This window comes from Microtus pennsylvanicus, chromosome 10 (assembly GCF_037038515.1).
Source record: "Microtus pennsylvanicus isolate mMicPen1 chromosome 10, mMicPen1.hap1, whole genome shotgun sequence".
Taxonomy (NCBI): domain Eukaryota; kingdom Metazoa; phylum Chordata; class Mammalia; order Rodentia; family Cricetidae; genus Microtus; species Microtus pennsylvanicus.
This window is the reverse complement of record NC_134588.1, coordinates 97,402,876-97,428,459: the sequence shown is the minus strand read 5'-3', so window position 1 is coordinate 97,428,459 and position 25,584 is coordinate 97,402,876. Positions and strand designations below refer to the sequence as shown.

Below are 25,584 nucleotides of genomic sequence, written 5' to 3'. Positions count from 1 at the left end.
AAGCCAATGAAATTGGTTCAGCATGAGAACCCACTAGATTCTGACCATGTGGAAAATGGCAAGTGTGTCTAAGCTTCTGAGAGTGTGCTTGTTGCACGGAGTGACACTAATCGCTATGTTACTGGGGAGCTTTTTGGTTCAGCCCTGATCTTCACACACAAGAAAAACCCATCCCAGGCCTCAGAAAGACATACAGTCAGGCATTCCTAGGAGCCAACCGGGCACGGATACATGTGTATAAGCAGGCAGAGTGGGAAGACCTGCTGACCCACGGGGCATCAGACAGAGAGAGCTTGACAGGGTGTTGCTTTGATCACGAGCCACATCTGTCTGGTTGGTTCACATCTGTTATTAAAGACACAGAGTTTAAGATAGAGTTTGGCCAAATGAGTCAAACCACTTGGGAACCCGAGGGAGAGGCTGCCGTTATCAAACCAATTGGGAACCCGAGGGAGAGGCTGTCGTTATCGTGATGAGTTCGTAGGCTTGGGGACTGAGCAATGTCAATACAAGTGAAATGCAGCATGAGTGGCTATGAGGTGCCTACAGAGACAACATGGCTGTGACAAGGTAGACAGACTGTTATGGAACAACATACTGGGAGAGATGATCTCTGAGAAGGCTTCGTAGAGGAGATGGTTCCCAGGTAGGCCATGGGGAACATGAAGGAATATACATTAAAAACAATCGTGCATGTGTTTGAGGGCATGCGCGTGGAGGCTAGTGAACAATCTCTATTGTCACACCTCAGGAGCTGTCAATCCCCCCCCCCCGTGTGTGTGTGTGTGTGTATGTGTGTGTGTGTGTGTGTGTGTGTGTAAAACCCAGTCTCTCATTGGCCTGGAACTCACCAAGTGGGCGGATATACTGAACTCTCAGAAAGGCTGGCATGTGGGGGTACTAAGCTGGAGGATGTATGTTTACAAATGGTGACCGCCAAACTGAGAAATCACTTCCTGAAAATTTATATTGACTCTGCTTGTCAGTAGCAGTAAGAAAGGAGAGACACAAAAGCGATAACACCTGGGGCCACAGCTCTATAAGGTTGAATGGACATCGTCAGGTGTCTTCAGGTCCACTGCTCTTCAAACCTGTAGTGGGTGCCCTGAACCCATCTCTGTCCTGCGAGGTCTCTATTGTGCCAGAAGGAAACTGGGCTTTGCTTTGGTTAAAGCACCACGAGCTACATTAGACAACTTAGTACTATTTAACTGTTCCCATGAATAAATCTATTTGAAGATTATTCAATTACACAACAGAATGAATTATCACCTCATTTGCATGGACCAAAAAAAATCTATTAATGCTCAATTGAGCCTGAACCGGTTGCGAAACAGGTGAGAATTTATGGTTGGATACTCTGATTGAAGCTCAATTAATGTTCAAGACAGTTTCTTAATGAATTAAGGCCTGACTCATTTGTATGCTCCGTCCCTTCCAATGCCTAATTGTGCCTAAATCAAGCTATCCTTGAGTAACCACAGAGCCCTCGGGGTGCCTAAGGGCATTTGGGGCTCCTCTGCGCATTGGCCCGAACTAACCCCAAGCCATCCTTCTTCAGCTGTTTGCCTTCTGTAACGAACAGGACTTGTGGTGTGACTATTCGTTATCATTAAATATAACAATAAGCTGTGGGTTTGGAGTCTCATTTAGCTCAGCAGTTTATCACGATGGGTACCAGCCAAGCTCTCCGTCAGTACAGCACATGGCAGAACAGCTGTGGAGGGTGCAGGCTCTGAAGGATGAGTGGTGGGGAGACAGGAAAACATGGTTAAGCACCAGTAGTAGCAGGAGGTAGGTAAGGAGAGAGAGGGCGGCTTAGCCACAACATCTGAGGCTGCAGGTTGCCGTGGCTCCTTTCTCCCTCCTCCTTCCCTCCTCCCCTTTGTGCAGTCTAGGGGCTGGTATGCATACGATTATCCTGTATCATACTTGGGGGTTTCATGTCTGGCCCCCCTGTACTTCTGAGTTCTCAGTGCCCCTCCTCTTACCGAGACCTAGTGAGTACTTTTCAATGAAGAAGTGATTGAAATGAGTAAGTGGGTTAAAATAAAATTTGTACTTAGGCTCCACATTTCTCCACATAGGGCATATGGGCTGAGGGATCCAATGTAATGAAAGGAATTTATAATCTATTTGGCCAAAAGAAAGGCCTGCTTTACCCACTAGAGTGGATAGAATGGGGCCAGCTGAACCCAGATCACTACAGAATATGCTTACACAGTGGGTGGCCTTTACAACTATAAAATAGACATTCTCAAAGGGACATCTTGTCCATGGGATCTAATTTTGTTCCACAAGGGGAGAACACAAGAATGAAATCCTAGCTAGGTGGTGGTGACACCTGCCTTTAATCCCAGTACTAGGGAGGCAGAGGCAGGCGGATCTCTGAGAGTTTGAGGCCAGCCTGATCTACAGAGTGAGTTCCAGGGCAGCCAAAGATGCACAGAGAACCTGTTTCAAAAAACAGTTCTTTTTTAAAAAAAAAAAAAAACATGAAATCCTGATTTCAAGGTGGAAGATGAGGATTGAAATGGTTCCTAAATACCAGCGGTGGTGCTGGCATCTGTGTTCCCTGGCTTTACCTGCGTGTGGCTCTGCCAGCCCAGGTGGCATCGTCTCTTTCGGAAACCACACCTGGCCCCCTCCACCCCATTTCTTTGGGAGCTCAGAGTAAAGAAAGTTGACAAATTCCAGTAGTGAGAGTGATTGTCTGATCTGGCACCTGGAGCCGTTCCCAGAGCTTTTCCTGTCAGTCGGAGGCTTGAGGAAGCTCGTTAGCGTGGGCATGGCAAACCTGGCATCATCCACACCTCCTGCCTATTCCTTCCTTACACAGCCGATATGCAGCAAAGCTTCAGGATCCAGAGGACAATAACCTCGCCTACTGACCAGGGCCTGGGAACCTCTCAGGAATCCTCAGAGACACTGCCATCCCAGGGAAGGAAACCCACAATTGTGGTCCCATGTGTCAGCTGTGGGCAGCACCCAGCTCTCCAGTTTGGGAAGTGGACCCTCTTTTCTTGCTGAAGCCCCAAGGCAAAGCAGGAGGGCGGTGTGGTGGAGGTACCACGGGGCTTTATTCCTGATGGGGGTGCTAGAAGGCTGAGATTGGCTAAGTTCCTTCATAGCCAGTGCTAAGTAGGACACTCAGGCCACTGGGCTCCACTGCAGACTTTCAGAGCCTGTTTCCCTGCACACAAGCTCTAGCTCAAGGGCATCTTACTGAACGTGGCTTTGTGTGTATGTGTGTGTGTGTATGTGTGTGTGTTGTTGTTGTCGTCATCACTAGGGGTTGAGTTAGAACTGCTCGTGCTAATCAAACCCTCTACCACTGAGCCACTAAACCTTAGCATTCCTCCCCCTCCGTCATTTTTACTCTTTATTTTGAGACAGCATCTAGTACTAAGTTGCCCAGGCTGGCCTTGAACTTGCAATCCCCCTGCCTTTACCTCTAGAAAAGCTGGGATTACAGGCATGTACTAGTAGTAGGTTCAGCTCTTAACACTGACATGGGACATTGGGTTGATCCTGGGTTTATGGCGTGGGTCTGGAATGTAGGCCTTCTTTCCCTTTTTCTTCTGGATTTCTTGTTCCACCTCACCACTGGCACCTGGCCACCAGTCTCAGTTAGGCCATTGTAGAAGCAGGTGAGGTCAAGGAAGCCACACGGATGCACACGCTGGACTCTCCAGCCCCTCCCCAGACTATAGCTCACTCGCCAGTCTCTAAACTCAGACTGTATCAACACAAGGACATCTCATATCTGTTGACAAATATTCACTGTGTATCAATAACCTTCCAGGCACCATATTAGGCAGCAGGGACACACGGGGAGACAGTGACACAGCTGTATTACCTACCAGCCGTGCGAATTTGGATAAGGAACTCAACCTCACTGTGCCTCAGTTTCCCAGCTTTTGCTGTAAGACTGATGGTTGAGTCACAGTCATAAACTGATACCCATGAAGCATTCATAATAGCCTTAGCAGCGTAGTAAGAGGTATCATCACTGTGCTCCCATTTCCAAGGGGTGCACCCACACACTGAGACAATGGGAATGTTCTATTGGGAACTCACCAAGGCCAGCTGGCCTGGGTCTGAAAAAGCCTAGGATAAAACCGGACTCTCTGAACATAGTGGACAATGAGGACTACTGAGAACTCAAGAACAATGTCAATGGGTTTTTGATCCTACTGCACGCACTGGCTTTGTGGGAGCCTAGGCAGTTTGGATGCTCACCTTACTAGACCTGGATGGAGGTGGGGGTTCCTTGGACTTCCCACAGGGCAGGGAACCCTGATTGCTCTTTGGGCTGACGAGGGAGGGGGACTTGATTGGGGGAGGGGGAGGGAAATGGGAGGCGGTGGCTGGGAAGAGACAGAAATCTTTAATAAATAAATAAATGGGAAAAAAATAGAAACACGGAGAGCCAATTTATTCGCTGTGCTAACTGCCTGCCACGTAGCTGAAAAGCCAGAAAATAAGTATTGGAAACAATTTTCTCCTCCTTCCTCTGATCCAGCAGTTCGTAAATTAGCTTCTCCTCCCTTTGAAAGGCTGGAGAGGGGGAAATCCTACTCTTGTTTCAGCCTCTTTACTCACGGAAGTGAGAGAGTCTGACTATTGGGATGGTAAGTGTGAACTCAGGAATGAGCTGCTCAGCTCCACCCATCTGTCTCCTTCTACCTTAGACCCCACCCTGCCTTCCTCTCTGGACTACCATGGCTGTCTGGAGAAGGGACCCAGTGCTTCTGACCTGAGTCTGAGTACCGGGGGGCTCTGTAACGGGGGAGAGCTCCCTCTGTCCTGCTGGGACTGACAGGATATGGGGTTTCAATTCCTAGTCCACTCTTGAATCTATTGCCTGTTGACTCGGAATCTGGAAGGAAGAGACTTCCACTGGCAACTTCAGAAGTTAAGCTAAGGGAAGATAAGGTTGGAAATGAAGATGTCTCTTGGCTCCCACTGGTCCTCAAACCATAGTGCTTCGGTATCTAAGAGCAGCTAGTGGCAGTGGGCAGAGAAATAGATCACCGGTGATGACTTTGCTGCCCAGAGGTTCTGGCTGCACTGGGGGCCGACACTCTGCCCCTAGTTCAGGAGAGCAGTTCCCCAGAACAGGAAGGATGAGCCAAACGTGGGCCATAACAACTGACGATGGAATCCAGGCTGCGGTCTGGTACAGCCCACATCACATCATTTCTCTCCTAACGACTTGCTCGCAACAGGCTGGGGGAGTTAATCAACAGACAATTGCTGCCTGGACTGTTAAGAAAATAATAACCGTCTCTGTAAATTCTGTAATGAACTATGAAAATACCACCGGCCAGGGAAGAGGCAAGGAGGGAGGAATAAAAGAGAGTGGCATGCTGAAAAATCTCATAAAAAAAACAAACTTCTTTCTGTGTCCCAGAGATGCTCTGAGCTCACTCTCCTTGCTTCCTAACAGTCATTAAAATGTATAAAAATGAATGTTTTTAAAGCAGCAATACCAAGAATTATTACTGCTGCGGTTGCCTGGCAACCTGAGACTTTAGTTATTTTATTTCTAAACAGGGAAAGCTATAAACTGGTATCCGGAGTTTGTGCAAATAGTTCTAAATTGACGTTCTCCCCGTAAATCAGGAGGAGATAATCCAGCATTAATGTGCACTTAGAGGAGGTTAAAAAACGCACATGTGCGCTGCTCTCAACACAAAGATCCTTACACGGAGCTTCTCCCCAATTTCATGCTATCTCGAGTCAATCTTCCAGCTGACATTCTTTTGCATTTTTTTTCCTCCCTGGCAAATATCTATTTAATTTTATGGTACCTGTAAGTAATCTACATTCAAATCCACGGGACCAGGACTGTGTGACATCAGGGGAACGCAATGTCACTGCTAACAGCAGCTCAGGACACCTCTCCCTGTTCTGAGAAAGCTGAGAAGCCCACATCTACCCAGACACTGGGCGGATGAGTGATGAGTGTTTTAAGGCCAGGTGGGGAAACGTCTGTGTGCCGCCATGGTGGTTCTGTGAGGCCCAAACTGCAGCCCTGCAGCCGCACCTGGCTTCTCCAGGTATCTGCACCCCACTGCCTTCCAAATGAGCAGACATTAACATTTTAGGAAAACTTGGCTCCCCCTCTGCCTGAGTCACTGACTGGAGTTTGTTTCTAGTGTTGCCTGCTGGTCTGCCTGCAGAGCTGTGCTCAGGTGCTCCTCTGTCCTCAAGATGATGTTGATCCCTTACCCCACTGGAGCCTGAGGAGGCGACTCTTCCCCCCACGGCCTGCGCAAGGAGGCTCTGGTACATCAGTAAGAGGGAGACTTCTGGAAGTAGATCCTGCCTGGGGGTATTTGCTTATGGTTTGATGTTTGAGATTAGAGACTGGCCCAGATGCATTTCAAGCTTGGTGGAGCCATTCAACCCTAAAGAGCAAAGAGGAGCAAGCCTGCTGCAGGAGCCCAGAGCTGACTAGTAACTGCCATGAATAAATGGGGATCTCAGGCCCACAGCAGCACAAAACAAACCTGCAATGAGGGGGCACGGGGACGTAAGCAGGGCTTACGCCACAGGTGGCTGTGTGGCACCATTTCCCAAGGTGCCAGAGAAGAGCAGCAGAAAGAGACACAGCCTGAGAGGATCACAGGATGGTTTTCTGTGACCTTATCAAATGCGAGTGCAGACATTAGCAAATAAATATCCGTGGTTTAGAAACAGTACAAATACACTGCTGGCAAATGGGCAGAGAGAGTGAGGTTTTGGCCCTCAATTCCTTAAACAGCAAAGGATTAAGGAGGCTTTCATGAGAAGCCCCAGAACTCATTCCACGATAGTTTGGAAGCAGCTTTTCAGGAACAGACCTGTGCAAAAGCAGCCAATGACCTTAGTGTGTCACAACTCCAGAACCTCCCACACAGACTGTAACTCTCTCAGGACAGAGACAAGACTGCTGAGGAGCCATAATGATCCCCTAGGCCTCTAGTGGTTCCCAACCTGTGGGTCACGGCCCCTTTAAGGTTGACTCACCCTTTCACAGAGTCACCCAAGATCATCAGAAAACATAGATATTTTCATCACAATTCATAATAGTAGCAACATTACGGTTATGGAGTAGCAACAAAAATAATTTTATGGGGGTTGCTATAACACGAGGAATTGTATATAAGGGTCACAGCATCAGGAAGGTTGAGAACCACTGGTCTAGGCCCACACAGGAGTTCTCTCCAACATCCTACCCCCTTCTCATTATCCAATCAACAAGCACTCGGTCCTCCTTCCCTCTTCCCTTCACAAATATTTCCAGTTGCCAGCCCATGAAGGAATTGTGGGGGAAAAAAAACAACCAGTCTCTCGTCTCTTTACCAATCATTTCTCAATGAAAAGCTTCATCATTTTGCAGAAGCCCAAGTACGCGAGTTTGTTTTCTGTGAGGTCTGTAACAAGCCCTTGCTCGTGTCGGATTGTGAGGCTTATTAAAGAGACGGTTTCTCCAAACGCAGTACCACTCACAAATAGAGTCAACAGGCTTTCCGGACTTTGAGGGACCACTGTGTGAAGGATGTGCTAACCTGGGGCTGGTACCCACCCCAAGACAACATCAAAAAGGGACTAAGCTCCCTCCTAGGGAACTGGCTTGTGATTAGAGTTTCTGAGTTGCTAGAAAGTCTGGGATCCTCCAAAGGGCTGGGACATCCAAGAGTGAACACATAGGACATCGGGTTGCGGCATGAGAATTTATGCCGGCTACCTCTGCCCCCGCCCCCCTCCATCCGTGGTGGAGATTCCTAGCAGCTCGCTGCACAGGAAGTGCTGAGGACTAGCAAACAAGTATAACAAATGAGCCTACAAGGAAATTTGTAAATGTGCTGTCAGAAACCTCATCACACGAACAGGTTTCCCTGGGTGTGAGACTCTCTGAAGTTAGGAGAGAGGAATTTGTGCTTTCTGTCATTGAGAAACTGACTAGGGGGCTGGGGCCCCTGCTGATCTCCCTGCCGCCCCCACAAGCTTTTTTCAAAGGTGTCACCATTTAGGATTGATAAATGAACGGCAGGCACTGGGATTGGCCAGGCAGCCTGTGCTGAGTAGTGGCTGAGGCGGGGCACTCCCTCCACACCTGCCCCTGCCATCTGCAAAGGCAATAACATCTGCAGAGCCAGAACCACCCAGGGCACATCTAGGGTGCCTGTGGGAGCACCCAGGATGGGTAATGAATCCCAGCTCACTTTCCGGCTTGCTCACATGACAAATGGTCCAGCCCAATGATGAAGAGAAATGGAGACAGGCTGTAGCCCCTCCGTGCACATTCCAGCTAATTTCCCAGAAGCCAGCACAAGTAATGCTACTTCTGAGCAGAGTTGTCTAGGGTGACAGATGAAGACCAGTGGGGTTTTGTGTTTTGGAGAGATGGGGAAGGCAAAGAATATGAAATTTGATTTTCTGGGATTTTTTTTCCCGCTGAAAGTGAACGGAATGCTAGGAAACCACGCAGCCAGGAAATATCCCATTGTCTGGGAAGCCAAGGCAAAGACAAGGATTGATGCCCAGAAAGGTTAGTCTGTTAACATAACGTGGCAAGTCATGACTTAGGAGGCTGGTGGTCTGACGAAGGGAATGTGGACCATCCTGCTGGGCTGAATGCGCCACTGTGCACAGGCGGCCAATAGCTAGCAGGCAGAGCTCGGTGAGAGCAGGCACTGGCCATCCCTGTGGTCTCAACTGCCAAGGTCTCCCAAACTAGGAAAAGCCAGACAGTTTGATCTCTTCATCAGTTGCCTGGCATATTTGGGTAAATCTTCATCTTACCTTCCTTTGTTCTGGGAGAGAACAGTACCTAGTTGATTAATCAATCAGTTTGCAGATGAGATTCACAGACACTAAATAGTAAATCTATGCTGTGGCTGAGAATCCAAGAAAATGTCAGAGCAAAAGTCTTGCAAAGTTTATGCACAGAGACAGTCATTATGGGCCAGAGGTTGGCAGCACAAATGCCCCAGTCCTTAGACGGCTGGCCAAGCCACCATGCTTCCTGACACCGAACAGTGGGCAGCCCAGCAAGCTCTTGGTGATTTGTGAGGCAGGGCCAGGGTCACTGATGGAAGCTTGTGTTAGGCTGTTAGGGTCAGGGGAGAACTCCATGACAAGCTATCATGTAGACGCAACATTTATGTTAAGTCTGTGTTTACATACACTATAGAAACATTTTGCTCATCACCTGTGTGGCCGAAATGTTGGGAAGGAACTCCTGGAAGCAAGCAGAAGGAAGTCTGGAGAGGCTGGTGACATTCTATCACAGCCTATCGACTCTCCCAAGAGGGCAGGTGGTTGGCCATTAGGACCAACTGACGCTAACAATATGTTTAATCTAACAAGAGACCTTGAGCTAGTAATAAAAACAACTCGCCCTGCTTCTCTAGTTGTTTACAGTGGAACCAAACTGCAGCCAGAAAGAAGTTACTTTACTTAATCAAAAAAATTTCATACGCTTACATTTATCCAGCCCTCCCACCATCAGCTCAACAGTTTGAACAGATAAATATTTATTGAAATCATAAAGGTATTCCACTCTTCAGGACTAAAACAGGAGTGATCGACTAGCCTGTCAGTGACCTCATAACAAGGTGGCATTTGGAACTGTATCTGCATGATGACCCAGGAAATTATCAGTTTCGAAGACATGATCCTCATTTAATGGAAGCCAACCAAGTCCCATATTCTTTTTGTCTTTGGAGGATCTTCAGCCTCAATAGTTGAAACCACAGTAACCTTTTGCTTTGCCAACTCTTCAACCTTCTGGGCTATTTCACAGAAGAAAATATAAAGAATGAAACTTGATAAACCCTTACCTTGATGAAGTTCTCGCACAGGAAATGTTCCTTTCAAGGGTGAAGAATGTTACTTTGGGGATTATCTATCTGGGATACCAAATTTCAAGAAGGAATACAGCTACGATTCTAACTACCAGGTAAGCCCGGAAGACATCCAGAATGCCCCTCCTGGTGGGGAACGGTGCTTGGGGTCTGTGATCAACTTGGAGCAGAGGAATGGAGAAGGCAAGAACTTTCCTTTCACCTTAGGCACTATGAGGACACCCCAACTCTCCTCTTTCTCCCATAGCAGTAATTTGCATTTAAAGAATTTTTGATTAAAACAAAATATCTTCTACATATTTACTCGTGGCAACTCTGTAAGACAAATCCTTTCTCCACTTTAATCTGATAACATGGAGCTAAACTATTGACCGATCGCCATTGGTCATTGGGGACAGCCTTGTTGATTCGATTTTCATCCCTGTTCTTCGCCTTATTTCCCTGTGGTGCATATGGAATACAGAGGCAGAACCCTCATTTTAAGATGAGTAGAGGTTCCTATAACTCGTAAGATACACAGCTGAGCTGGGCAATGGTCGTGGGGATAAGTAAGGCTGGGTCATTCATGACATGGCATGTTTAGAGCTATACCAGAAATGGAAGAAGCTCTGACCTTATCTTTCTGGAGCGGTACTCGTGAAAAGGGAAGGATCGTGTATATGGAGTGAACATTTGCGCAGGATGAGGCATGGTAACTCCCCCAGGCTTTTAAAGCTCTCCTAAGTAGGGCTATCGGATGACGTACAAGATGCCTGTAGTACCCATGCAATAATAAATAGGCTTATACTTAAACTAAAAGGTGTGGTTTACCGGAAATACATATTTAATGAGTAAGCTGTATTCTTGTGTGTGGCTTTAGCCTGGCTGACCCATTCCTCTTTGGTCATTGCTTGCAACCCCATGGGACAGACACACTGATGTGATGTTTCCAGAAACGCAGAAAGGGTAATTACAACTGGAGGCCTCCGCTGGCGTACTATGACTGTGCTGGAGTTGAGCATCTCCACGCTTTGCCGTTTGGAAGACGATGCATGATGCCATCATTAGCTAAAGCAAGTCTCTGTCACTGGACTCAGAATCCCATCCAGGCTGCCCCTTAGCTGCCCCTCTCCCGGGGTATCCCTCCTGCACAGAGACCCACTTACTTGTACGGGATGTGTTTGCTGCCATTGACAAGAGCCAGGATGACGTTGCCCAGGGCAGACAGCGAGAGGCACAGCCCAGAGCCTCCTTCTCGGTTTTTGCTGAGCGCTTTCACACAGCTGCCCAGATCGATGAGATGCAGGCGGCTGCGACCTCCAGACACTGGCACGGGGGAGGAGGCAAGAGGGAAAAAGAGAGAGTGGGTAAGTTCAGGTCCACACATTTTCTCTTCTTCTTGTATCTCTTTGGGAATCTCGGAGAAGGGAAAACATTAACATTTGGTGACAGGAACAATTCGAGCTGGGGTTTCAAACAGAACCAGCGCTCTTAAATTCTGTCCACCACATCCCATACACTGTTTAAAACTTAATGTCACTTATTTGACCAATAAAGGAATGCGTTCTGTAGACTGGATGGGTCCCTGAAGGAGGGTAAGGGCCTTACCCACTGACCTCCCAGTAACGGTTCTGAAAACTGTTTACCAAGTTAAAATCTGAGCAGCTCACGAGTGATTATCTAGTTTGTCATTGTCAGGTAGCCAACCTAAGGCTCAGCCAGGAATCAGGTTGGTAACCCCAGGAGAAATCTGGAAGATGTAAGATCCAGGTGCAGAGACAGGAAAGACCCAGCTATTTGCTGAGTGCCTGCCAAACGCCAGGTGCACAGACATCCATCTCATTCAGTTCCCACACAAAATCATCCAACACTATCATCCTCTTCTTGTAGATGAGAAAATTAAAGCTCAGAAGAGTTAAGAATTTCCCTCATGAATTCTGGCTGCAATGAAGTAACCGGGACCAGGAGAGGTCTTGTATCCAAAGCAACCAAAAATCAACAGAATTATAAAATAGTTGGTTTTAAGACACCAGACATTAAACAGGGGAAGAGTGACTCCCGAGACGCACGAAACAAACAAGGCAAACACTCCTGGTCTCACTAACTGTGATGAGAGAGTTTCCAGGCTCAGTACAAAGAACCCAGGTCGAACCTCGTAGATCCACTGAGCTTAAGAGAGGTAGAATCCAACTTCTAGGGAAACCAAGGCAGCAGCCATGCGCAGGACAGAAAACTAGAAAGGCAAGGCCTGAGGGATTTGCAGTCTCTGGATTCAGTTGAGTGCTCAGCAGCAGTTACATGTGAGAAACAGCTAACAAAAGGCTGTGGTGCCTGTTCCCAATACCCAGAAAACCTGAAAGTTTATGTGCAAAGATAAATAGGCATAAAAAGAAGCAGGTAGACAATCCCCACCATGAAGAAGTATTTGGAATAAACTCCAAAGCATAGCTATTAGAATCCACAAAGAAGGTGATGGAAAACAGTTACTGTGCCAATGTTCAAAGGCTTAAATACAGACATGGCCACCCTGGGTTGTATAACAAGATGTCTCCATTAAAATAAAAGTGTATATAATAATCTCTAAGAGATTAAAACAAAGGTAAAATTGTGTCTGAGAGTTTACGGCAGGTTACACATTAACACAGGAAAGATTAATAAATTTGGTAATATATCAATATAAATCTTCAAAATGAAATAGAGAAAAAATATAAAAGCACACAACAAAAATAAACAAGAAGAGAGAGAGAGAGAGAGAGAGAGAGAGAGAGAGAGAGAGAGAGAGAGAGAGAGAGCGCAAATGGGTAGGAAATTAAAAGGGCTACCGAACAAGCTCAGCTGTCTAAAATACACATGGTTGAATTTCCAAAGCATGGTACAGCTGCAATATTTGAATAAATAACAGTCCAAACTTTCCCCAAATGATGGAAACTATCAACCCATAAATCTAAAAAGCTCAGTCAGCCCCAAGAACAAGAAAAATGAGCAAATCCAAAGAAGCAAGTAATGATTGCACTACTCAGAGCAGAAGGAGCAGAGAAAACAGCCCAAGGAGTAAAACCACATCTCATACACAGGAATAAGGGTAGGTACGATGGCCGATTTCTCCTCAGAGATAAGTCAGAAGATAGCACAGTGACATTTTTAAAAACCTAAAAATTGTCAAATGAACAGTCAACATCTGGATTAAGCATCATTCCAAAGCAAAGGAGGAAAAAAAAGGACACTTTTCCCCCCTTGATGTGGGGCTGGAAAGGTGGCCCGTTGGGTAAGAACACTTGCCATGCAAACAGGAGGGCCCGAATTTGAACACTTGGCAGTCACATAAGAAACCTGGCATGGCCATGAAAGCCTGTATGCACTGTAGAGTGGCGGGGTGCTGGGGGTGGAGTGGGCGGGTAGCACCTAGAAGCTCTCTGACCAGCCAGACTAACAAACAGCACAGGGTCACAGAGAAAGACCCCGTCTCAAGGGAGCAAGGCAAAGAGCAACAGAGGAAGAGGTGACATGTTCCTTTGGCACACATATAAATATACGTATACTCTCCACACCCACCCCAACATGCTGGCTTCACATAAGGTGGCACCTGGGTACCTCAACACCTGCAGGAAGAACTCAGAGACCACTCATGAGGGGAGCATATGGATTTGCTGTTGGATAAGAACTGGATGCAATCACCTTGGCGCCTTCCACTCGCATGCCCGCTGCTGGGGGTGAACATTCCAGGAAGGGCAGCACAGCCCTTCAATGGATCCAGCTCGGTGCCACACTTTAGACATGAAGGAAGTTCCTTTTGCTCATTTTCAGCCGTCCCCGGGGGCAACCCCTTAAAAGGAAGGCCGCATTATCTCTCCTCTATCTTGTTTCAGATCATGCAAGATTGGCTCATGGCAGTGATGTGCGAGGGGAATGGTTATTTTTAAACAAAACACCGTCTGTATTTTTTGCAGCCTGGTTATACAGACAAGAGCGGCTTAGGTATTCCTCACGCATCTCAGATGAAAGGGCAAAGACAGGGACCAATTTGGACTTCCAGACTTAATAGTCCATTTGATGTAATGGAATAAAATGTATAATGCACGCGTAGCAACACAGAACACAGAGAACAAAAGGTGGCTTAGATAGTGCTGGAGAGCTTTATAAAACACCTGTAATTACCTGCATGAGTCAGGACGAGAGGCGCCCTCACACAACGGAGAAAGCTGCTCTCCCGCCTATACCCACTGGTGTTTGGGTGGTCAGAGAATCTGATTTGTACAAATGGTACTTAATCTAGACTGGTGTGAAGTCAGTGGGCACAGGCTGTTTGCTAGTGTTGAGCGTCTCCACCACTGCAAGTAGCCAAGTAGACAGGAATTCCGCAAGGACTAAGCAGAAGCGGTGATAGTGACTATAGGCAAGAAGTAGGTTCCTTATCAGCTTCTCAGATTTCTGAGGCCAAGGACACAGGAGTTAAAGGAACGTAGTTGAATCTGTCTTGAGCAACTTTATTATTATTTTTTAAGAGAGTGTCTCATGTATCCCAGGCTGACCTTGAACTCACTATATTTCTGAGAATAATTCTGAACTTCCGATGCCTCTGTCTCGGCCTCCTATGTGCTGGGATCACAGGCATGTGTCACCGCATACAGTTTATGTGCTGCTGGGGACCAAACTAAAGGCTTCATGCATGCTAGGCAAACGCTCTTCCAACTCGGCGACAGCCTCAGCTCAAAATTCCTTATAGTTTAAGTCTAGAGTTAGACCAAACCAAATTCCTCACACCCCTTACTTTCCCCATAGGGAGTAATTCTTCTAATACCACTCAATGCCGACATTATGCATAAATTGCACTGAAATTATAGATGAGAAAATTGAGATTGAGATCCACACATGCTAAAAAAAATCATCCATGATTTCACTGAAAATTAATCCCGAGTCAGAGGGAAACCCAAAGTGAACTCTAAAGCATGCATAGCCCCTTACTCATCTTGCGTCCAGGTGGCTTCCAGAGCAGCCCTGGACTGGACGCACCTGGGACCGTGAAGAACTACCGCCGCCCACCTCCCACTGCCATGCCTTCCCATTGAATTGGGTTGGAGGGCAGCATGGGCACTGGGATTCACATCGAAGTTCTCCAGACAACTGTCACGTGCTGCAAAGTCGAGGGACCACCATCCTCCCCCTGGCTGAGATGGTCACCCTCTCTGTTGCCCAGCGAGACGCTGACTGACAACCACAGCACACCAAATGTGTGCAGCTGCTTTGTTAAGCACTTTGATTTCTAAAGGACACACGGCCTATCTGTTAAAAGATTGGATACTTATGATACTTGCATTTATTATAATAAAAATATAAATAATACAGAAATCAAATATTATTTTGTAGGGAGTTTGAACATTTATATGTAAATTAAGTTTAATGTTTTGGGAAGGCATTTTAAAGAAAAGATTCAAGTTAAATTAGATGTATGTGAGAAATTAGAGTTGGGAAAAAAAGAAAAGGAGCCAGAAAAAGGTAGGATCCAGTTGGCAACGAATGGATCTTTTAAGTTCTTGAATCTCTTTGAAGAAATTAAAGTTAAAAAAATGATTAAAATCAGCATGGTTCATGAAAGTTAGAACTTTAAGTGAAAAACTCATCTCTAAGCAAGCCCACATTGCAAGCCCCTGAGATCTGTGAATAAATACACATTTGTTATGTATCTTTGAATATGATTCCCCCTTGTTAGTGGACTTTCTCTGTGAACTGATCGTCTTCTGGTAGTTTAATGTATCCATGGCATCAACAGACACGAGGGTGGCTTACATGCTGTGATAGATATTTAAAACAGAAGGTCAAAAGGTAGAAGACTCTGTTTCATAGGTGTTAGCTCATGGTCCTCTGACCCCAGCATGAGGCAAGGCTGAACATCATGGTTGTAAGGATGTTCACGTCATTGCAGCCATGAAACGTAAAGACATAGAAAGATTAGGGCCAAGATGTAGCCTTGAAAGCTAGGACCCCTGGCTTTCTAATGCTTCTTCCAATAAGGCTCCACTTTGATGTCTACCACTTCTCAATTGTATATTCAAATGTCGGATCTATAGAGACATTAAACCGTTCATTAGGCCACAGCCCTTGGGACCTAGCATCTCTGGAATAGCCCTAACACATACACTCAGGGGTATGCTTGATCCCTTCATTCAAAACCCAAACAAGTTGGTCTTGCTTTCTGAAACTAGCTGTACTAGATGGCAGAGGAAGTCAGGGTTAAAAATGGCCCACATTCCATGGCATGGAATACACAGGTACTAAGCATTGGCGAGTAGGCGCAGGACCAGCACCACAGAGACCCAAGATGAAAAGCTGAGTCTTCTGTTCTCAGGAAGCACATAGCCTACGAGTCCAGCAAGCCGCTCTGGGGTTCTAAGGAGAAAATTATTGCACAGAAAGAAGAATCTGGAAAGCTGTGAGGAGGAGGCTTTTATGGAGGAAACGGGCTCAAGAACTCACTATGTCTTTCCCTTCCTTCCATCCTGAGGTGAGGTATTTCTGACATTGATGGTGGGAGAGATTAAAGATATGAGCATAGAGTCAGTACTGTTGCTTCATAACTGACTCTGGTTAGGGAGCTAACTAACCAGTCCTGTAGGGTGCAGCCATCTTCCTGTTCGGGGCTTTGCTGCTGGGGACAGTAGCAGGGGCTGTGATGGTTTGAAAGAAAATGGTCCCCCAAAGGGAGTGGCACAATTAGGAGGTGTGGCCTTGGAGAGTAGGTGTGGTCTTGTTGGAGAAAGTGTGTCACTGTGGGGTTGGGCTTTGAGGTGTCTTTTGCCCAAGCTTCACTCAGTGTGACACTGAGACCACTTCCTGTTGCCTTCTGATCAAGATGTAGCCAGCACCGTGTCTGCCTGCATGCTGCTCACCATGATGATAATGAACTGAACTTCTGAAACTGTAAGTGAGCCACCTCAATCGATTGCTTTCCTTATAAGAGTTGCCGTGGTCATGGTTTCTCTTCATAGCAATAGAAACCCTGACTAAGACAGGGCTCACCCCCTTTAGAAGCACGTTTATAAGACAGATGATGGATCCATAGAACAATGTAACTACACAGCTCTGGGTAGGGCATGGGTGACTGAGGTCATCATAACCTTTGTAAAGACAGTGTTTGACCCCTATCAGAAAGCCAAGATGAAGGAAACTGTCTGATTATTCTGGTGACCAGATGAGCGCAGGTGCAGGTGCCTGTGTAAGTACATTCATGCATGTTCATGTGGCCAGCCTTGCCCACGGTGGTTCCCAGGAGGAAGCAATGTGAATGAATATATCAGAGGCCCAGTGTTAGCTGTCAGTGGACACTGGATGTTTACAAGCTTGTTCGTCAAAATATCATTACAGAGATGCTTTGGAATATTCTATTTTTATTATGCTTATGTATGGTGCATGTCATGAGAACAGTTAGGTGCAGGCTGTGGCAAGTGTGGAATCATTTCTCCTTTCCACCATGATTTCTGAGCTGGGAATGCAGGTCATGTTTATGTGGTAAGCACTTTTACCTTCTGAGCCATCTCATCAGCCCATACACAAATGCTTTGAAGGATCACACTTACGAAGAAGACAAGGAAGACTGGTTTCACTGGCTCACTTGTGAAATATTTAACTATGCAAAGATGTGTCACATTTGCTTCTGGTGCAGAATATTTAACTCTGTGAAGCTGTGTTACACTTGTTTCTGCTGCCTTTGCTAGTGATGTAAAAGTGTGCTGCATTTGTTAGCGTTGCATCTGTTTAGTTATGTAAGGATGTGTTGCATTTGTTTCACCTTGCCTGCCTAAGGCACCTGATTGGTCTAATAAAAAGCCAAGTGGCCAATAGCTCGGCAGGAGAGGGATAGGCAGAGCTGGCAGGTAGAGAGAATAGGTAGAAGGAGAAATCTAGGCAGAAGAAATAAGAATGAGAGACGAGAACGAAGAAAAAAGAGAGAGTCCTGCCCAGGGTCAGAAGACAGGCAGCTGCCAGCCAGTCAGCCATGGAGACAGCAGGAAAGTAAGATATACAGAAGGAAAGGTAAAAAGTCCCAAGGCAAAACATAGAGAAAGAGAAACAGATTAAAATAATAACCAAGATAAGACTGAGCATTCATAACTAAGAACAAGTCTCTGTGTCATGGTTTGGGAGCTGGTTAGTGGTCCACAAGAAAGCCTGCTACAGTTCACCACTCTGAAGTAACACGGTATCCGTTATGAGGAGTAGCACTTGCTTATTTGGGGCCTCTCTCCGGTGCTGAATTTCCATGGAGCCTACCAGCCTTTATAGATTCAACAGTCAAGACTTATCGGTGGAGAGAACCAGCTCTGCTGATATTCCAATAGCAACTAGAGAGCTATTTTAAGCCCAACCTGATGCTATCTACAAAACAGCGATACATCGACAAAAAATGCTCTTTTCTATCCTGACCAGACGGTTCAAGTCATCTACCTGTCTAGGTGTGTGTGTGTGTATGTGCGTGTGTGTGTGTGTGTGTGTGTGTGTGTACATGCACTGCAGAGATGGGCCTACGACACTGAGCATATTCACACACTATGTATTTAGTTCTTGCAGCAGAGATCGCCCCTGAATCCATCATCAGGCTAAGCCTGTCCCAGTTGGTTAACAACCCTGCTTCCTGCTTCCCCGCAGGGTGACTAATTAATAAACCTTCCCTTAATTGAGTTCTGGCTGCCAAGTCCACGGGGATTATAACTTATATATAAGTAAACAAAATTTCCATTTTAAACAACACTCCAAATCTTCTCATTATGAGTTAGCCACATAAATCCACTGAAATCCTGCCGGGCCTGAAGGCAGGGTCTGATCCTTTGCCTCTGAGATGATGGGGCCCTGGCAGGTGGGAGGGGTTTGTCCTTTGCAGGTTGCAGCCTGGACCCTCCCCTTCTCCCACCTAGTTTGCTGTAACACTGGACAAGCCCCTGAGAGGTTTGGAAGCCGTTGGTGGCATCTGCCTTTTCCTTTGGCCTGAATTTATTATTTAAAAGCAATTTTCGTGCTTAAAAATAAAAAGATGAATTGGATGTTAAATATTTAATAAGTGCTTAGGATTTAGTAGGACCAATCTGGGAGCAAGTCTTCAGTTTTAGCAAATGTTCTTTTAAATCATTGTGGAGTCAGAAATTCAAATTTTTACATTTGAAGTACTTCAGGGAAATCTTTCTGTATGTTCATTGTTAGCTATAGCTTCCAGACTCTAAGTTGCAAACAAGACCAAGAAATAAAAACTGAAAGACCAAAAGAGAGTTGCTAGCTTAGTGTACAACTTAGAGGGACATTGTTCCACCCCCTGGGCCCCTCTGCTTGGTGCCTTTGGGAGCCCTGGTCTCGGGACCCAAAGCTGTTGGGAGTTTCCATTGCTGGCCATCGAAGAACTCACTGAAGGCTATGATGATTCTTAGTATTGGCCGCTGTTTAAATGGCTAAACTAGTAAGTGTTCCAACTCTCACATCGACTCTGCTAAGACCTTACCCAGAACAAGCAGCAAGGGCAGGATTTGTAGCCAGCTCCCAGGACTGCTGGGGGAAATGCAGTTCAGCAGCTGACTTCTGAGCTCAGGGTCTCCCACCTCCTAACCCCTGTTTCCGGCCTCGACAATGTTGTGCTGAATGGCAGTGCTTGACAAGGCGCGAACTCCCCTTTGAGAATTAGTGTCCTTTAAAGGCTTCCCATTCAACACGTCTCTCTGGATTTAACCCCCAAATAGAGGGCATACCTGTGAGGGATTTCTGCTTATTTTGAAGAAGAGAGATCTGTTTCTAATAGATCTAAAGATCTAACTTGGATCTTTGAGGTAGGAAGACAAAGCTTTAATGCAGATATTAATCCAGATCTAATCTGAGCTACACCTTCCGCTGCAAGCCTATACAAAGAAGAAAGCATTTGCCCTTTGCCTGCTTGCTCTCATGTTGCTAACCAGTCTGTTCATTCACTAGCATGGCAGCCTACTTCTCCAGGGTTCCAGCTTTAACACAGCTAGGATATCTAGCCTCATGGACCGAGCAACTACTGGACTCTTGGGCCTTCCTTCAGAGGCAGCCATTGTGGGATTAGCTGGACCACAGCCTGTAAATCATTCCGTAAGTCCCCATTTTCTCTCACCATATATATACAAATACATATATACATATATATTCATTCTATAAGGTCTGTTATTCTAGAGAATTCTGATTAATACAGGTCGTGACCCCTATGCAACTTGTGAACAGAAAGATCTAGTAGATGTTTTTCTTTTTTTAATTCCTTTTCTCACACATCCAAGGCAATGGCATTGGTAAATCATTGCCAAAGCCAACCTTTTGCTTCTGTACAACTCAAAAGAGAACTTGAGCCTAGAATCTACAATTCTCTTGAATTCCAGACCACTGAGTTGCTGCAAGTGGGTACCATACCCTCTGCTAAGGAAGAGTGTTGAGCCTTAGGTGAGGGGTGCTGGCTGGCCAGAGCCAGGTGTGGAGTCAGCTAGGAGGGACTTACTTCCGCCCTTCCCACTCTTCTCCATCCGGTACTGGTAGATGTGCAGGGTGAAGAGCATGTGGGAGTTCCGGTGGTCATCCTCATCACAGTCCTGTTGGTTGCTCCGTCGCGAGGCAATGGCAGCATCCAGGAAGAAGGCCGCCTTCTCTGCGGTGGGGGCCCGCAGCTCGCTCTGGTTCTGCAGCTGGAGGACAGAAAGCAAGAGCTGAGACCTTCAGGCTTCTCTCCTGCCTGGGGAAGTCTCAGTCCACACCGTAAGGTCAGAAGTCCTGAAACCAGGTTCTATACACATGGGCCATTCTCAGCATAGCCAGTTTTTTCTTTTTCCATTTTCATGTATGTGGTATACACGTGTACATATGCATGTTTGCATACATGTGGGCACACTTGTGTGCATGTAGACGCCTGAGGTCGATATGGGGATTATCCTTGATTGTTCACCGTGGCAGGGTATCTCAACTAATTCCAGAATTCCAGATACAAATAGTCTCTTGGCTAGCCTCCTCTGTCTCACTTTAGAAAAGTTGCTCTCAACCTGAGGGTTTTGATCCTTTGGGGTCGAATGACCCTTTCACAGGGGTCATCTAAGACCACTGGAAAACACAGATATTTACATTGTGATTCGTAACAGTAGGAAAATTGTAGTTATGAAGTAGCAACAAAATAATGTTATGAAGTCACTACAGCATGAGGAACTGTGTTAAAAGTTCGCAGCATTAGGATGGTTGAGAACCAATTTGGGGGTTAGAATCAGAGGCAGGCTGTCAGGTCCACCCCGTGTTTACTTGGGTTCTGGGGCTCTGAATGCTAATTCTCACACTTTTGTTGCTAGCACTTTAATGGCCAAGGCAGCCCAGCTTAGTTGATTTGCTTCTGAAAATGAATATTGACCACATTTATTGGCTGTTACTTGGCTTTAGTTATTTTTACAGCTGGCAAGTGGCCATACGGCATACGGGGCACTAGTAGCAGCACATGCCCATCTTTAGGGACTGGCGTCCTAGGTCGTTCATCTACTAACAGAAGAGATGCGACTAGGTCTTGACCTTGGAGATTGGAGACAGGTGCTGCGAGATGTGTTTTTACATCTGACAGGGAAGAGACTTGCCTAGTGTTCATTGCCGATCTCTCAGTTACTTAACAAAAGCAAATTTGAGGTCACATTTACCAGCATAGTCCTGAACATTCAGAAGTACACCTGATGTACTTCTTGACAATTATGACAGTCCTAATTGTCAACTTGACAGAATGTAGAATCACTTAAGAGATGGGCCTTTGGGTATGACTCTTAGGGCTATCTCAATCATCACGTAACTGAGGTGGGAAGACCTGCCCGTATGACTGTGACCAGCTGCTTCAGGCTCCTGCCGCCTCGGTGATGGCCTTCATCTGGGAGTCATAATAAAGACTTTCTCTGTCAAGTTGCTTTTGTTGGGGTATTTTATCATGGCAACGGAACACTCTCTAAAAGGCATGTAGAAACACCTAGGTAACTTGAAGGTCTCATCTGTATTTAAGAGACATCTGTTTTTGTTTTAGTTCCTGATTCTGAATTTATGCTTAGGGCAAACTTGCAAGTGATTAGCAAAGACTCTGTGGGAGCTGTGTCAAAATCTTGTGAGAACCCTGGGTCTGAATCCCAGAACTCCCCTTTGTGGTGGAAAAGAAAATCTACTTTTTGGTTTGGTTGAGACAAGCTCTTGTCCTCCCTCACGCTCCCCATCTTCTCTCCATAGCGAGTCAAATGCTGGCATGACAGGTGTGTGCCTGATTTAGCTAGAATTTTTCAAGCAACTGATTTGCAACATGTCTTAGGATTGGTACAAATTATGACAATTTTCTACTCTGACTTCAACCACACCTATAATTTCCAACTGCGAGAAGCAATATTTGGTGCAGGCAGGATTTGCAAGCTAAGACCATCTTTAAAAACTTTGAACTTCGAAAGGGGTTTTTAGCGGATGTGTGTGCTTTTGAACTTACTATCCAACCTAAACTAAAGAATTACAAACACTTTCAAGAAGAGTTTCAAGAGACCATTACTTTCATCTTATTTACCTTCCATTAAACAGATCTTTACTTAAGAGAACTCACAAACAAATCTAAATTAAAATGTGCTTGATTGCCCTGTCAAGCTTGCAGCAGGAGCAGTAGCCAGGGTGCTCCTGCCCCCATCATGGGGGCTGTGCATCAACATCTGGGTGCTCCTGCCTCCATCATGGGGGCTGTGCATCAGCATCAATACATATGTTATGCTTCAGAGTAACAACTCACTGGATCATAGGGAACTCTCTAGAAGTGTGCATTGAGGAGTGAAAAACTTTACCACATATGGAATCAGACCCTCTCCAGGCAACTCTGGTGTCACTGCAGGGGTTTCCAAAGGAACCTGGAAGGTTCTGAGTACCTCTAACAGGGGCTGAGCAGGGCCAGGCTTGCAATACTGGCTCTGGGGCATTCCCACCCACAGAAATGATCCACCTGAGAGGAGGTGGGTATTTATCAAAGAGACACCTTCTGAAACAGGAGGCACTTGGGATGCTTACTGCAGGGGACTGGCAGAAATGACTTTCTGGATATGAACCAGAATAGCCATGAAGTCATCACATGTTACACAGCGAAAGACAGAGGCACTCACTACAGGGCTGACTTCCTGAAAAGGCGAACAAGAGCTTCTCTTGGCTTCCATGGTTCTCGCAATTATATCACGGTTCTAATTAGAAATCGGTTATTAGTTTTCCCACAGCACTGCTAATCCGGTTGTAAAGCTGTGCCAGAAACACAGTTTATAGAGCCATAAACAGCCCCAGGAATGGCTGCAGCTATGTGTGCAGAGCAGTAAATATTTCAGTTTGTTGTTAAACAAAAGGAAGATTGTGCTTCCCCCTACCCTTTCTCAAAAGGCGTCAAGAAAGTGGAAGCCATTTCCCCCAAATGCTATGACAATTGTAGTTTCTGCTCATTGTCAGTTAGATTCAAGGTACAAATATTTAGGTTGGGTGAGCAGATGGCCCCACAGCTGCAGGCCATAAAGTTCCAGTCCACTTAAAAGTAAACACTCATAAGCCTTTCCCAGTTTGCATGGTACGTGACTCCAGGGCTAAGATGTCCCATCCTCCAAAGGGGAGACGAACCACCCACACCTAAGCCAAGCTTCCGAAGCTGTCACCTGTGTGCCACAGATGGGGTCCTCACAGAGGTACACGCCTGGAGACTGTCCGTCCTGGAGGCTGCCCGTGGCCACCTCGGACAGCAGGTCCCGAAGATTCTCCTCTTTGCCCCACACCTCAACAGCCGAGATCCGGACTGAGAATCGGGCCCCGGTCTTTTCTTTGCGCTCATTGATGAGCTTGAAGAGCCAAGAAATAGCACATGGAATGATGCCCAGGTTCTGCATCGAGTCGTCCCTTCCAATCATGGTGTAGGATTTCCCTGTGGGGGCCGGGGAAGAAAGCGACACAGTTGGAGAGGCCAGACATCAATCCCTATAGCAGCAAGAAACAGATGCCGAGGACGCAGGAGGAATATGGGGAACTGGGAAGAAGGCAAGAGTGAAAAGACCAGAAAAACAGCCAACATTTCCTTGTAGTGGTGATGAAACAGCTATAGGAAAACGTGAGAGCCCAAACAAATGACAAGATGAAAGCACACGGTACCTCGCAGAGGACCTCAGACATGGCAGGCTATGTGCTTTCTCCATTGTTCCACATGAGGGAGGAAGCTAGGGCTTTCCATCACCGTTACAATCCTTTTTATAGCCACCCCACAGATTAAATCCACACACTCGGGCTTTATATCCTTTCTCAAGTTAAATGCTGTGTATTTTTTTTTAATAGTGTGAGCAAATTCCATTAAAATCAGGATCCCCGCTTTGATCTTGTGATCAAGAAGTGAAGAAAGGAGTGGGGGCGGGGCATGTAATAGGCTCTCTGATCACAGGGGATGGGCCCCTGTGCCCTCTGCAAGGCCTCTGGGATGATCCCTTCTACTGGGGACCACTTTTGGAGCTTCCCAAATTGCTAACTCATTCTGCATGTCAGACAAGGCCTGGGCGGAAACAGAGGGCTATAGGTGAGGACAGAGAAGAGGGTGTGGAGGGGATTTAAGCCAGTCCTATGCAGGGCTAGCTGGTGGCTCCTTTCCACATGCGCAGACAGGGAGGACCCCTCGCAGTCTGAATGCTGGAGGCAAGGACAGCTTTGCTTCTCCCACTTGGGGCTCTGCTTGGAAATGTCTCCATTAGCTCCGCCCACCTAAATCTGCTCCGCAGACATCCCCTGTTGAGGACATGCACAGCTTTCCTGCTCACCTTCTGGGACTGCCTATGACCTAGACCAAGCAGGAACACTTTTGCTACCCCGTTGTTTCCTCCTACATGAATAGGTGTCCACTTAGGACCGACCCTTCCAAGTCAGGTGCGGTTGTTCGCTATCATTCTGTTTGGCACCAAAAGGGGACTTAGCCCTTCCTTTCCTCGAAGACCCTAGACCCAACCCTGAAACACAGACGAGATGACAGGAAACATAACAATGTGCCACACAAGAAGTGGAGTTTTCACTCACCCAGCTTGGCGTGGCCAAAACAGAACACACAGCCATCTGCCCCATTCACCACCGACTGGATCACCTCAGCCACCGTTCCGGCACATACTTCAGCCTGGAAGACACAAGAGGAGGCACAGGTTGTAAATGCACCATGCAGCACCCTGAGGTGCCTTGACGACACAGAAGTGAGTCTACCTTCTCGAGGCTTAGGGCCCAAGTGCCACCACACTCCCAGATGGTCCAGCCTCTGCCACAGAATTCTGAGGGAACTCGGAAAACTTTGGGATCTTCCATTCTTTGCTAGCCTGCGTGTCAAGCACATCGGTTCTATGCCTCCCTTCCGTTAACTGACGGTGCTCTCCAGCCTTAGATAGATAAAAGTAGGTACGGGTTGCAGGGGGAGAATGTGATGGGTTCTGGATCCTATTCCCCTCTGTCACCTAGCACTCTGAATTCCAGCCTCCTGGGCAAGGCACTCAACTCTCTACTGACCCTCTGCCCACTAGAATCTCACCCCCCCCCCCGCATGCATGCGCACACACACACACACACACACACACACACATATGCATGCATGCACACATAGTACACACACATCTCTGAAACAAGCTAGCCATACTGGAGGGGAAAACATGGCTGCCATTTCAGGATGGAATGTAACAGAGGAACATCTGAATTGTAACAGATTTGAGAATCTCCAGACCTACATCTGCTT

The 25,584-nt window shown here is 46.6% G+C and overlaps 1 protein-coding gene across 1 annotated transcript in view; it reads right to left on the bottom strand.

The window, feature by feature from the left end:
• The window catches only part of Kif26b (kinesin family member 26B), a 124,942-nt gene that overhangs the window by 32,200 nt on the left and 67,158 nt on the right, over positions 1-25,584 (bottom strand). Inside the window, exons 4-7 of the mRNA XM_075989283.1 lie at positions 24,888-24,981; positions 23,495-23,757; positions 20,326-20,509; positions 11,006-11,165 (exon numbers count right to left, since the gene is read on the bottom strand). Coding sequence (XP_075845398.1) covers positions 11,006-11,165; positions 20,326-20,509; positions 23,495-23,757; positions 24,888-24,981 — 701 coding nt within the window. The remainder of the gene's footprint in view (positions 1-11,005; positions 11,166-20,325; positions 20,510-23,494; positions 23,758-24,887; positions 24,982-25,584) is intronic.